At 48.8% G+C, this 15142-nt stretch overlaps 1 protein-coding gene and 1 long non-coding RNA gene across 5 annotated transcripts in view; one reads left to right on the top strand and one right to left on the bottom strand.

Moving 5' to 3' along the window:
- Window positions 1–15142, top strand: part of Git (ARF GTPase-activating protein GIT1) — a 359911-nt gene that overhangs the window by 12752 nt on the left and 332017 nt on the right. For all 4 annotated transcript variants that reach the window (XM_077664585.1, XM_077664586.1, XM_077664588.1 and 1 more), the window contains one exon: window positions 1593–1695. In XM_077664585.1, coding sequence (XP_077520711.1) covers window positions 1593–1695 — 103 coding nt within the window. The remainder of the gene's footprint in view (window positions 1–1592; window positions 1696–15142) is intronic.
- Window positions 10827–14289, bottom strand: LOC144134568 (uncharacterized). The gene is made up of 3 exons (XR_013315150.1): window positions 14005–14289; window positions 13160–13253; window positions 10827–11901 (listed from the first exon to the last, which is right to left on the bottom strand). It is a non-coding gene; the product is annotated as an uncharacterized LOC144134568 (long non-coding RNA).

The following is a 15142-nucleotide window of genomic DNA, read 5'->3' as shown; positions in this document are numbered from 1 at the left end:
TGACCGCACTGGCGTAGTGCTTCGAGCATGTCTCTATTTCGCGCCGAGTGCGCTAGTTTCGCCGGTCAGGCCAGGCCGATTCGGCTCCGCGGTGAGGTGCGCGTTGTGACGTAATTCAATAGCTTCAGCAGTTAGGCGGAGTTGTTCTTTTCGAGCTCTCGGCTAATTTAATCCATTCACAGTACACACCTGAAGGTACATGCAAGTGGGCGAGAGAGCCCGATCCAGTGGACCGGTTGGATCCAGCTGAAGCCGGTGAAGCGTCGTGCATCGGCTTTAGTTTCAAGCCGCCAATTTTAAACGAAACGCCCTTGAGCACCCATCCGTTTTTTGTGGCAAAAGAAATAAATAAATAACCTGGCCCTTGCAACCGTGGGAGACCTCGACGCCGCCTGCTGCGCCGTGCAACCGCGCCATTCAAGGAATCACAATCCATTGGCCCCAAAGCCCCAGCCACCTCCGATGGGCGCAACGCGCCGACCTTGTCCTGGCCCGTCGTGGCTGCCAGCACTGGGGATATGATATCTGATTAGCAACGGCTGCTCACTGAGGAAGGGGGAAACGACCAGCTGGTGCCTAACCTAACCGTGCTCCCTCAGAAGCATCGCACGCTCTCTGGGGCTGAGGTCGCTGAAATGCAGGCTGAAGCTTTTGCGAGAACTTCGTTGTGGGGTTTGGGAACGGGATCCATTGTAACGCTGGCAAGACGCCGGTACAAACGTAAATAAAGCGACGGTGGCGACCCCCGATAGATGCCTTCAACGTGCGGCGGCGGTAGCTTTTATTTCGGCAGCTGCTAGACCGGTCCGCTAGCGCTAGAAATCACGGAGTCTGCGTTTACGTCACATTTCATGTCACTCTGTCCTGTGACGTCATAAGAGTTCTCCGTGACGTGATAAGAGTTCTCGAGTTTGAATCGGAGCGGCGGGAAAAACTTTTTCAACTTGGAATCCAAATTTCTTTGAAATAAATGCACCTTTCACTCGCAGACAAGCGGCAACAAAGCCATGAAATGCCGAACTATCAGATTTTGCTAACAAAAAAAAAATTATCATGATAGAGTTCTCCTCAGTGTCCCTATAATTCATTCTTTAGAGCGCGTACAAAATCGTGCCGCTCGCTTCATTGCTCGCAACTATTGCCAACATTCCAGCGTAACTAACATTAAGGGGTCGCTGTCTCTTCCATCCTTAGAATCTCGCAGAACAACAGCACTTATCTGTCGCTTCCATAATATTGTTTACAGCCATCATTCCTTCACCCTACCTCTTGCACAACTAGCCCACACATCTCACCGATTGCATAATCACCTCTGTTATAAACGCCTTTTGGGAAGGACCACCACATTCAACTTATCAGCCCTGCCCCGTGCAAACATTTTTTGGAATAGTCTTCCTGACAGCGTTGTTCACATCTCAGATCATGTTATTTTCAAGGAAAAAAATAAGGAGCCTTTTGTTCTGAAGTGTGTTTTTCAGTTTAGTTCTATTTTCTGGTTGGTTGCTTACTATTGTATGACGATGCTAATTCTATGTGCTTCTGTCCTCAGTGATGGATCCATGTGCATTTGCATTCTGTCCTTGCTGCTGCAGCCCAGTTAAATCCGAGTTCATCCGTGCCAAGCACCAGAACCTGGCCTTTGTGCACAGGGTGGCCAAGGAAGGAGAACAGCCCACCCAGGAGGACCTCAGCAAGGTGGGTTGGGAGAAAACATTTTCATTTCTTTTGCTTGGGGCCGTATAAAGTGCAAGCGAAAATCAAGGGCAGTAATCAGCAACACATCAGGGATGCTATCAAACAGTTTTCCAATCACTGAATCTAACATGATTGCCTGCAGTGAATTGCATCGCTGCTGTGAAAGCCCAGCACCGACTCTGTGCAACTTGGCCTAGCATCTTTTCAATGCGCACATTTATAAAACTTGGTATCTTGTCAACCTTGCCTCAAGCTATTTTTGTGTCATTGGCCACCACAGCATGGTTTGTTCTGCCTGCGTTTAGGCTGATGCAGACCAAGAGACGTTGCTGCAAGAAAGCCTCGATAATCCCAAGAATTTCAGCGGTCCTATAATTTCTAATCTAAATTTTACGGGATAATTCCAAGTGGCAGCACGCACCAGCCTGGATAATTGGAAGATCTGAGGTGCTGTGTGAGGCCAATTTTGCTGTAAATCGGTGAAGCAACAGACCTTCAGAGTGATGGTGATTAATAATGCCTAGTGCTTGATATGCGTAGCACCCTAGCCTAGAGCACTGCAGGCTGTAATTACTGGCCCGGGCCCGGTACCTTCTACCATAGAGTTCCTTATTGTACCCTAGAGGGAAAGCTGGCGGCTTTTCGCTTCATCCACCATGGACGCCCGAAGCATGCTGGGAAGACAGCAAACTGGATTGACATTCAGTGGCTTGTTGACTGTGCTACGCATTCGATCCCTTGGTTGTTCAGTTTCGTTTTCATGATTGTAGTTTTTACTGATGTTTCGTGCACTTTGTGGTTGTGTAGCGCAGCTACGCAGGCAGTTCATTTGAGATCCGAAGCATCCGAAGGCGCTTGTCTCGAAGTGTGCTGAGCACAGTGTCTGGTGCCTGCTAGGCCTAAATTCAGTTTTCCCCCTCACTGGGAGCCATTTACGCAGCAAGATGGGTTTAGCTCAGCGGGAACCTGTGCTACCTGTGCATTGAACTGCGTGAACTGACAACGCAACAGTCTGCTGCGGTGACCACTCTGCACATTTCTCGTTGGAGTCTCGGAGACAATTTAAAAGCTTAAAGCACTTCGACAAGCGCAACTTAAGCTAACTGTACCGCCAAGGATTGCGTTTGGTTCATTTCGAAGACTAGCGGTGGCCAAGCATTCCATGCAGGAGCAACCTCCACTTCATGAATTAATTCACGCAAATACCCGCATGTTCCACTAGCCAGCTTGAACACGGCCGTCACTTACTTGTGGTAGGAGAGGTTTGCGCTTCCTAAATCATGTTTTTTTTTGGCAAAATCTATAAGCGCAGTGCCAGGACATGCTGAGAACAGGCACTGTGCGTGCAAACTACCCTAAAAACCGGACTATAGGTCGGACCGGAATATAGGTCGACCCCCTAATTAACCAATCCTAAAAATGAAAAAAATCTTTTTCTGGGGAAAAGTACCGAAAGACACCCTTACCTTGTAACAAATGCGACTCAACAGGTTGCACAATGGTGACAGTATTTATTTTCATTTAAATGCTGCTTGTATGTACACCCGGCCAATTATGTAACAGTATTGCGTGCCCATCGACCGCGTGTTTGTTTCTGGCACACAGAAGTATGGCGCCGTAGAGCAAAGCCCTTCCTCTTCATGAATCGCCGCACCCAGGATGGCGAGCCCTTGAATTGCATCGTGAGTCCAGAGGCACGCACGACCTCTACCGCATTCACGCGGATGCATTCGGCAGTCTCAGGCAGTGATCTTGCACGCAGCACAACCTTTCCTTCCAATTCTGGATATGCTGCGGTCCGCCCACAAAGTGATATTTTCTTCTGGTTGCTGCAAGTTGTAATACGCAGCTTCTGCCTCCGCCAGTACTGAATGCTCTTATCGGATACTCCAAATTCATGTGGGGCCGCCTGGTTGCTGTGAGCTTCCGTGTACTCACTCGCGTTTTTCTCAAAAGCAACGGTGAATTGCCGTCGGCTTCTGCTCATTTTGAAACAATATATGAAAAAGCAGCCTTTAACCAAAATAACTTCGCAACAACGGAAACGCAAAATGGTGGGCGAGCACGTCGCTAATGTCGCCACGCCGCGCTGCTGCTGATGGTGATGGAGGCTGTTGACTTCAGCCACCCATTGTTGCAAGAGTTCGGTAGTTTTTCCGCCATGGTTTTTTGAAAAAATATTCGACCTATATTCCGGTTTTTATGGTAGTTTTCTCATAGTAGAAAAGCGGGGCTCGGGCAAGATTCTCACGGCGCCAACATATCCTATGCACGGACAGGGGGTGCGTCCTGCAGTAGCAGACTACACCAATGAAAGGTTTCTATTTTTCACAATACCAAAACAAGCTTCTAAAGCGTAGTATTTTAAGCGCTAACAATTTTTTTGAAAGAATATTGGCTGTGAAAAGTTTCTCTTAAACGCAAAAATTATTTTCCACTATTTTTCAAAATTCAATAGTGGCCACGTTTGGGTGAGTTGGTTTTTCATACTGAACGTGAAAGCGCAAAAAGGCAAGGACACAGAATAAGACAGACAACACGAGCGGTCGTGTTGTCTGTCTTATACTGTGTCCTCATCTTTTTGCACTTTTATGTTCAGTATTTTCCAAAAATTATTTTCTCTGTAGAAAATAATTTTTCCACAGAGAAAGCCCGCTGTAGCCATGATCAGTGATCAAATTCGGTTATCGTTTGCTTTTCTGCTCATTTATTGGAATGTACAGTAAACATATTTTATTAAAGGCCATATTGATTGCAAAGCAACGCTTCCTTGCGACATATAATTTTCCGAAATTTGTAGTTCTGCAGTCGTAGTCATGTTTTAGGTCCAAGCCAAGTGCGCCTTGCCGTCTTCCCGGCAATCCCACGGTGGATGAAGTGCTCTTTCCTGGCTCCTTCAGAAACTCGCATAGACGGTGGCGTCAGCTTTCCCTCTAGGTAATATTTAGAAACTGCTGAAAATAATCAACTGAAGCCTGTTTTCTGCCTCCCTGTTTCGAATTTAATTTCTGCAAGTGTGTATCAAACTGCTTGTAACATTGCAATCAGTTTGCTGCCATCACGCAGGAATTCAGGCGAGACCACAAGCCAGCGAGGTGTCCGCTTGTGTCTGTCGAACAGCTGCGTCTCCCACTGTCGCTTGCCTCTTAGCATCCAGCAAAAGTGAAGCGCAGGGCTCAGATACATTATGCAATGAAGATGCCAGCTTCTACAGGCCCCATGCCTCGCTGAAACTTGAGTGTTAACGCTGTCGTATCTTAGACAGATAATTAGCCTCGAAAGCTTTTGTAGAATTATAGGGCACAGAATAAAGGCAGGACTTGACAGGCAGGAGAGAAAAGAGAAAAACCTCATAAATATTGTGCCATACATTATGAAAAGTACTTAGCATGAACACACAGGCCGAAAGGAGAGAAACCACACTATACGGGTGTTATGAGCTTAGAATTCAGCCTCCGAGGCCCAGAGGGAGTAACACCATGAAAGCGAAGAAATAATGCTATGATTATCAGGAAACATGAGAGCCAAGGCAGGTGCTGTGGGAGTGTGATGCACTAGGGGCTGAAAAGCCAGTGCCAAAACAGGAAGTTTGCACTCTAGAAATAGTTGAACACTGTCATGACCTGCCATTTGTTAGCCCCATGATAGCATACTAAGTTCAGTGAAAACACCCGTACATGGCACAAGCCCAGGCCCGACTCAGGGTTTCGGGTAAACCCAAGCCCGTCCAGTGGTCTACCCGAGCCCCAGCACTGGTACGGCTTGCGGACTGCTAGAGCCTGCAGAGAAGTCACTGCAAAGCAGGTGCAGATCCCTCTTTCAAAGTCTGCAGCCTGGCCGTAGTCAAGGCAGTGGCTAGTGGACGCACTGCCATCGAAACACCTCCCACCCCTAACAGCGTCTTTGAATAGTGTGCCATCTCTAGAGGGTTACTTCTCTTTAAGAAAACACAACGATCCCAAGGGGTTGACATAGTGTAAAGTAGTTGTCAACGAGCGCCAGGTAAAATGCGCCCCATGCCGGTGCCCGTTCCCAGCAGGGCGCATAGGGCTTCATGCATCAAAAAAAGTTAATTCGTATGTAGATCAGTTCTGCTGAAGAAAATTTGAATTGCATGCCGTTTACCCGGCTCATTTGCGCTGGCGATCACTTTCTTGGATGAGCGTAGGTAGCGCAAGGGCAAACTTCTGATTCCGAGAATCTTCAGGGCGTGTGCTGTGCCGGAATCCGAAACTGCTGGACCGTTTGCAGTTCAGTTTTGTCGCTGGTCAGTCGGGCAGCACACAAGTGTGGAGACAGGATGGATTCCCCCGTTACACTTTTGATCTGCAATGGCTTCAGACTGCTCTCCCTTTGACTGCATTGTTACACGCTTGTTGCTTTGAGTTGTGTGCACGACGTGATGCCATCTCGTGGGGAACCACAACTAAAAAAAAATGCAGTGCTTTTTGGCCAGCACAGGCTACGGTAATCGCAAAGCTTGTCCAGTAAAGGTAGCATGTTCCTGCAATGAAATTATTTACCTAGGTTCACTTTTTGTGACTCATTTTTTTTTCAACCATGTGATTGTGTTTGGCCAATAGAGGCACGAGTGGCCCACGGGAAAAAAACGCACAGATCTAGGTACTTATACTGTAATTCTCGGTGCGCATGCCTAGCAGGTGGCATGGAGTCGTCGCCACTGTAGCTGTGCAATGGCGCAATTGCAATTAAAAGCAGCAGTTGGAGGTCCCAGAGGCACTGGTTAGAGGTCTGATGGCCATTTCAATGCTCTTTTTTCCATGTAGTGGCTGAGTTTGAAAATGCTTTTATTTTTCTTGAAGTGATGTTTATTGCCTCAGGGCATAAAAACTATGAAGTGGGAGATGAGTGAGATGCTTAAATAAATGAAGAAAGGTGGACTGATTTGATGAAATCAAGAAGTGAACGATGATATGGACCCTGTGTCCAGGCAATATAGCAATCCGGATTGTCTGGTGAGAGTCCCACTGCTGCCAGGTGCCAAATCCTCGTCGGCTTCAGTGCCGGGCAGTCCCACAACAGGTAGTGGAAATCCGCCTCACAGTCTCTGTTCTTGCAGACTAGACACCGGGGACGGGGATATAAATCTTTGAAATGCGGCCACTTGCGTGTCACAGCTGGAGTTAGGGCAACCCCGACCCGTATCCTCCGAAGCACAACCTCTTCTGCACGGGTAAGCCCACGGGGCAGGGTTACCGCACACGGAGGGATTAGAGCACGTGTGTGGCACCGGAGGTGTACCTTTCTTGGTAAAAGGAGGGTGGTGTCATCCAGAGTGAGGACTCGAGGCAAAGACGAGGTTGGGGTTGAAAGGCGGGACGCAGAATCTGCGCGGCTTTGTGCGCTGTGGGGTTGACTTGGGGAGATAAATACGTTCTCCCCACTCAATCGCGGCTGACACGGTTCAAAGCCGCCCGGACCCCACCCCGTGATCGCGTACACTACCGAGTGCACACCAACCACGGCGGGCCTTGCTTTGAGGGAACAAAGGAACGACACATTGGCTGACACAAACAGGCATTTATTGCTACAGCAACAATAACGCCAGCTAGCAACAAGGTACGCTGATGAATCAAGGTCGGCCGACTCACAAGCAAGGTTCCGAGCGAATGTTCGCCCGCGCTAGGGCAAGGAATCCTCCGCGCCCCTGGGCGGGACGAGTACGGGAGCCAGTCTCTCCGCCGCTTCCTCGCCCCGCCGGCGAAGAGCGGAGCCGCGAGCGATACGTCCGCTCACGTCGACGATCCCAGCCGAAGACCCCCATGTCAACTCTCCCGCGCGCGGGCTTCAGCAGTCTGCAGCGACGCTGGCGCCCTCTCTTGCCAGTTAATGTAACTGACAAGGGAATGCGCTTATCGTCGGGGTGAGACTGCTGCTGCACGGTGCCTCGCGGGAAAGCAAACACAGGGGGCTGCAGGGTAGGTCCCCACATCCCCTCAACCTTAAATAGATCCACTCGCCTGAAAGTACATGCTATGGAGGAGTCTCCTGGTCTTCATGTCCTTGAGGCACGTCTTGCAGCGGAGGTCACGCCGACAGCGTCCACGCTGACTTCCGCGGTGTTCCGAAGGCGGCGTGAAGGTCTCCGCTGGGGCGACTCGCATGGACCGCAGACTACCGTGTCCGCAGGCCTGCGAATAGAAGGCCGGTGGGAAAACTGCAGGCCAGGATTCTGCAGTAGTCGCCAGGGCAGCAGCAGCCGGAGGTGACTGCTGACTGGTCTCGCCACAGCTGCCCTGGCTGGATGCGGCAAACAGGATACAGGCCGCTCCGTCGCAGCAAGTGGCAGCGAGACGATGTGCGCCGGACAGCAAGCCTGGGTGGCTCCACTGGATCTGCAAAATTGCCGAAACGCTCTCGGCGTTCCTTTAACGTAGGTCACTGGAGGGGAAACGGCATCCGCAAGGGCCTCGTGGCACAATGCCTAACTCGCTAGCAAAACGTGTCGGCGGCTGTGCAAACGCAAAGTTCGAGTGAACAAAGCCATTTCTTGAGTTGAACGAGACTGCTCAGTTCGTGCGAGGTTACAAAAAAACGGGCGGGCAGCAAAGTGCACCCCCTCTCAACACCGCGGTCCGGTGGTCGTGCCTCTTCTGACGTGGTGCAGGCAGCTCCAAAAAGCATTAGGCCTAACTACCACTCCGACAACAACCGTGAACACAACAAAGACCCGAAACGGGTTACGTGTGCGCAACCGCGAGGAGACATCAGCTTTGTGGGGTGGTCCTACCCCACTCACTGCACAAAGCAGCTTCTGAGCGGTCGGCGCCCACCGTATCGGACGGTGTCAGAGCGCCCGGTGCCGAGCTGCAATACCAGCGAGCTCGTAGCGGCACCCGTGGCCCCAGGCCACCCGGCTCCCGGAGCCGCGACTCCCAGAGTCGAAAAAGAGACAGTAGAGAAAATATATACAGAAACTCGGACCACCCACGCGGCTTCCGTATTCACTCGCTTCGGGCTCGGCAACTCCGCGGGCTCTAGGCCTCGCACTCCCTCGATGCGGACCAAGTGATTCTCATGAAGAAACTCCAGGGAAATCTTAATTAAAAGTGTGCTGAGCATGTCGAAAAGTTCAAACATGCTGCAGCACAATACACCTCGCACTCAAGAAAGCATGCTGCAGGTCCTAGCGATCAAAATTCACTCTAGGCCTAGCACTTGTCAAGTCCGGACAGAGAGCGTTCCTCGAACCGAACCGACAGTCGTCCAATGTTCCAAGAGCGGGCCCCACGTTGGGCTGCTAGATGTGGGGTTGACTGGGGAGATATATACAAGTTCTTCCTACTCAGTCGCGGCTGACACTGTTCAAAGCCGCCCGGACCCCACCCCGTGATCGCGTACGCTACCAAGCGCACGCCAGCCACAGCGGGCCTTGCTCTGAGGGAACAAAAGAACAACACAATTGGCTGACACAAACAGGCATTTATTGCTACAGCAACAATAACGCCAGCTAGCAACAAGGTACGCTAATGAATCAAGGTCGTCCGACTCACCAGCAAGGTTCCGAGCGAATGTTCGCCCGCGCTAGGGCAAGGGATATATACTCCGAAGGCCGGACGGGATGATATATGGGAGCGGGTCTCCCCGTTGCTTCCTCGCCCCGCCGGCGAACAGTGGAGCCGCGAGCGACACGTCCGCTCGCGCTGACGATCCCAGCCGAAGCGCCCCATGCCCCCTCTCTCGCGCGCGGGCTTTGGCAGTCTCCCGTGCATAGGGAGCCTACATGCCGCCTGGCTTAGGGTGGTGACATCTCTCCCAGTGTTGCCGAAAACGGCCGCTAAACATGACGGGCAGCCATGTTGTTCCCCTTGAAGAGAGCATCCCCGGCTTTCAGTGGCGTGGTCGCTGGGGCGATCTACAACATTAGTTTATATTCTAGTTTATCGGCGTTTCTTTCGAAGTTAGTACCAACAGATGACGCCGTTCCGACGACATAGAGCAGTTCTCAGCGACGGTGCATTACACTCCGAACGGGTCTCTCCTCTGCGCGCGTCATCGCGCCAAAAGGCAGCGCTTATCAATTACGTAAAAAGGGTTCCTCCTCACGATGAGCACTAACCGAGCTTAGGTGTTGGGCGTTCAGAATTTAATGTTATGACGGTAATCAAAAGATTACGCAGGCCCACTTTTTAATGCTTATCAATTACTTGGTTAATGCGCGGCCTGTACAGAATGTGGCCGTAGTGGCTGTGTAGCTTATGTCGGGCATAATCGCCGCAAGTGTTCTATCGTTGGATAGCTTATGTCGAGTATAATTGCACCGGACTAATTGTAGGTCTCAATTAATTACCGGTAATTAGTTAATTGTAATGTAATTGAAATTTACGCTACATCACTAAGTCGCTGGATAGCTTATGTTGAGTACAATTGCACTGAACTAATCTTGTCTTACCGACCATTAATTAGATAACCGTGATTAAAAATCAATCGTTATGCTCCATCATCAAGCTAAATATCGTTGGATAGCTTATGTCGAGTATAATTCCACCGGAGTAATCGCAGGTCTTAATTACCATTAATTAGTTATTTGATTTAAAATTGAACCTAATGCTATAGCATCGTCATATATCGTTGAAAGGTCTCGATGAGTAGAATCGAAAATGGAACGGTAAACCGAGCTAACGCTGGTCTATGTAGGTTCAAAATAAAACCACGCAACAGAAGCAAAACAGTAGCACCTAATGCTTATGCATTCACAGCACGCGAAAAGACTTAAGTGCCCCAGTAGTTCTATTACCGACATCACAATGGCATTTGCGTGTGCAATGTACCATTAGTTTGTGCATTTTGCTCTTCTGTGAGCAATTACACATGCTCTACGCAATGAGCTATGCAACCCCATACTAGCACACTGTAGCTTCAGCAAAAGGTATAAACATACTTAAAAAAATTTAGGGAATCTTGAGGCTGATGTTAACAAATTAAGATCGAGTGTTGTAAGCGTCTTAGTTTTGTACAGATTGCCATTGAGTTAACATTAAAGCAGTGCTTCATTTCACATTGCCTACCATTTTTCCACGTGTGCTGAGAAACTAACTTACACAGGGTGTTCAGTAGGAAGCTCAAATGTTCAGAGTGTAACATGAGACTTCGCTGGAATGGAATCAGAGAAAGAGGAGCAATACAAACAATGGGACAAGTGAGAAAACCTAAAATCAAGAAACCAAATGACATTTTCAGACGCCTTCGTGTAAACATTCAAGAAGCTTCTTTTATTGCCGACACACTTCTGGCAACTGTCAATTAAAGGGGAGGTGCTCATATTCTTTCTCAAGCAAACTGACAGAATATATAAGCATCCGCAGCCAGCTAAAGTGCATATGAAATTACATTCTTCCATTATCAGCATCTGTGAAACCAGTGAAATTTTTGTACACATATCAGTCACTCCTGTGAAACATATCTGGTGCGCACACTAATGGTGTAATTGCAAACAGGCTTATTATTTTTAAACATTGACCGAAGTAAAGCAGCTTCGTTGCTCAATGAACACTTCTACATAAAACAAAATATACTGATAGCCATGAACAAATTGCATGAGTGCAGTACAGAGGACACAATAAATGGGCTAAATTAGCAGGACTAGTAATGCAAACAACCCAAATGATAATGAGAAACACCACGGCAACTCTGTGGGAGCGTATGTTTTACAGCCCCTAAATAATGCAAGGCATGGTAGTGATGCTCCAGCCACAAAAATAAGACTGTTGCGCACTTCACAAAAGACTTGAAACAGTGGTTTACACATTTGCATCTAGTTCCAACACTTGCTCCTAAAAACTTCACCTTTGATGAACACACTAGTGGCACGCACTGCGGGCAGAGGAAGTCGACTTGCATCAGTGGAATCTTCCCCACTGGCTTTATCTGTTCTCAGAAAGGAATGGGCAACGCTGTCTGCATCGATAACAGTGTCGACAGCTTTGGGCGGCAGCAAGGTGGTTGTTAAAGGTAGATCATACCCTGGCACCTGAGCACATTGTAGTGGACTGACAGTGTCCTGGGAACTCATGCTGTCACTCACAGCCGAGTCTTGTGTTTGTTCGGCTGTTGATGCGAAGACAGGCTCTAGAGCAGCACTACCACATGGTTCATTTCCAGTGGGGTCAAGTACTGGGCTTTGCGTTGGCGTAGCCGGACGAAAGCAAGACCGCTTCTTCGGAGGCTTCCGGTGTTTCGGGATGGCTGAAATAAGAAATTCAGTCAATAGGGTAGCACTACACTCAAGAACTGCAGAAATTCTGCATTTACAGAAGAGCAACCTAGTACCTGCATAAAACTTCCAAATAAACTTCAGGAGTAGTAATATCAGTTGGGTTTTAAGATCCCGAAGCTGTACTGGGGGCTTTAGATTTCTTACCGCCAGTGCATATTTAACAGCGTCGGAAAGCATGCTACGACTGGCAATGATTCAGTCGTGCAAAATTGTGCTCAACAGCAGGTTGTGTTAGCAGCTGAGGTACCATTGATGCAACTAGAATTACTAATCGTCCTGAATTTTGCCATTTTAGCTTCTGTGCCAGGTGACATAGAACAAATGAGACAGCACAGAATGCAGTCTGCTACAGGATATTTGTTTGATTCTAGACGCCCCCTTTCTCGCAGGCGTCGGGTGAATTATAAAGAAAAAACGATGCTATACAAAGTATAAACACACTATAGGTGGCCTTGTGCTTTTGAATACAAGGCTATATCTGTGTGTTACGTTTTGGATCTTAGTATCATATATATGAGTGCATGTAATGTGTAGAGAAGATAAACAGTAGTCCCTTAGAGAAGCAGTGGGTGTTCAAGAAAAGCAAATATAGTAGGGGTAGGCAGAGAGTTAGGTGGCAAAAGTTTTGTTTACTGCCATACTTTATACCTTTATGGCTTACACGGAAGATTTCAATTGTCATTCATTCATTTTTTTTCAATCTACAGTGAAAAATGAGCCAGAGGTAATGCAGAAGCCGTTAAAACACGGCTTAAGGTGATTTTATGTTTGAAGGTGCTGTTCGAATGCATGATCCTACAATAACGTGCAATATACATAATTTTTTTATGCCCGCGATTTAGTTTTACAAGAAATGAATTGCATGGATCCCAACAAATTTCTAGCTAGGGATCTAGATGCTGATGCAAACATGCGCTGTAGGAAGGCTTGGATATAAAAGCCATATCAATAGACCAAGAAGTTTGTGTGGATAATGTGGCCACAGATGGCACAGGAACCGGTTAAAGGGAAGTCAGTAGGATAGGCTTCGTCCTGCTATGGACCTTGAAATGCTGATGGTGATGAACCTTTCTTTGCAGCCTTCTAAAAGCAGATGAGCGCACATTTTTGAGCTTGCACAAAGCAACCACAGCACTACCGTATACGTGTAGACAAATTTCTTTGCAAACATCTCATATGAATGAGGCAGAGTTGTATTTAAGAGATGGATCAAAATTAGAAGCTTACCTCGATAAGTAAAAAGTGTGGGAACCGCATCTGGCCTTAGCTTCTTTAAGCCATCCTGTCTGTTTTGCTCGAAACTTGTTTCTTCAAAATGTGCCTGAAATGAATGGCAGCAAGTACTTCATAAGCATCAAGAAGTATATTCATACCTGCACATAACTGTGACAAATGCTGCAAACCGGAACATGACTAGCGTTACAACTACAGAGCTGTTTCTACCTGCTGTAATGTTTTCACATGCAGTCTTTTACCAGGCTATAGTGCCAAGCTAAAAAAACTAGATAAGGGCTTCCTAAAGGCTTCATATGCATGCCAGTAACCGGGCATATACAAAATGTGTTCTTTTAGTCTGATCTTGGGTTTCCAATCTTTTTCTACCGAATAGCGTCGTACAGCAGAATGGAGCCTAGATAACCAGACCTGACTGAAAATACGTTCCTCCGACCACAGCGCTCACAAAACAGCGAACGCGTACAATGTCAGAGAGATGTAGAAATTTATTTTCACTACCTCAGTCATGTTCTCTGACATGAGTCTTGGCGCATGTATTACAGCGCAAACAAGGAAGCGGGCGCCAATATATCGTGAGTGCACTCGCGTGAGAATTACAGTCAGCGATGGCGAATGCGAACCGTTGCTTCTCGCCCTTGGTGCTCGAGACACGCCGCCAGCGCATCTAAAAACTAACGAGAAGATTGCACCCACGCCCGCAATGCGTAGCCTGTTATCAAACCCACGCCGCGCAAGCCGTTCGAGGCGGCCGTAATTTAATTATCGTAAACGTGAAGCACAGTACACCAAACATGGCAAGCGAGCAGGTAACAAAAGAGAAAAAGTACGGTACTCACAGAACATATGCGAGAAGCAGCAGTGGGTTCCCAGCAGTCTCGCTTTACTTGTGCCAGCCAACGTTTTCTTCGGTTGGAGTCAGCCGGGAAACGAAACATCCGTGTGCCCTTCCTGCAGTGGTTCGAGCACTCCGGAACGCAACACCCGGGCATTGCTGCTGCGTAAGCTTCCTGGCGCACTTAGTGCAACAACCGACAACATATGACTGTCCCACTCAACGATGAACGGCGATGAAGACGCAACTACTGCAGCAGCTAATGCGCGCCTATGCACGGCGGGGAACAAGATGGCGCGGCGTCTTCCCGTAACCATGACAACACACGCGCTGGCAACATGGGTCTTAGCGGGAGGCGGCATGTGGTGTGTCAAAGGAAGTCACCACCCTAAGCCGGGAGGGGGCGCGACATGTAGGCTCCCTACCCGTGCAGCGATGCTGGCGCCCTCTCTTGCCAGTTAGTGTAACTGACAAGGGAATGCGTTCATCCTCGAGGTGAGACTGCCTCTGCACGGTGCCTCGCGGGAAAGCAACCACAGGGGGCTGCAGGGCAGGTCCCCACAGAGCTCAGGAGGTCATGCAGGACCCACTCAATCCGAATTTGCTGCGGGATGCGTGCCGCTTGACGATGGATGTCTTGGCAGATTTCTGGGGTGCAACTGACTCGTCGCAGTAGGCATGTGACGTGAAGGGCATTGGTGCGAATGACAATGCGGGCCGTGGGTAGCATGGGAACGGCGGCCACAGAGCAAAGTGCCTCTTGAACCGCAAGCATCTTCGCACAGAAGGAGGAAGGAGGTTCTGAAAGGCGACACCTTGGCGTTTTGTTCAGAGCAGGCTTGCAAGGACAGTAAACTGCCGTTGTTGTTTTGCAGGCCTGGATGCTTCCGTCAACTTACATAACGATGGAGCCATGCGGCAGATTAGCGTCTTGCTCTGTAATTCGGTCGCGAAACGACGATGCCGCACGGGTAGATGATGGCCGACGTAGATCAGTTGGCTTGTTATCGCTTAGCTGCACAAAACGCCAGGGAGGAAGAACTGCCGGGCGGGGCTGTAGAATGGAGTGCGATGAAGCATATGCCCTGAGTGCACACGTGTGTGTAAGGCTTAACTTTAGGCGGCGAGCATCGTGTCGTTAC

This window comes from Amblyomma americanum, chromosome 5, assembly GCF_052857255.1.
Source record: "Amblyomma americanum isolate KBUSLIRL-KWMA chromosome 5, ASM5285725v1, whole genome shotgun sequence".
NCBI lineage: Eukaryota > Metazoa > Arthropoda > Arachnida > Ixodida > Ixodidae > Amblyomma > Amblyomma americanum.
The sequence above is the reverse complement of the archived record's forward strand: the minus strand, read 5'-3'. Positions and strand labels throughout refer to the sequence as shown.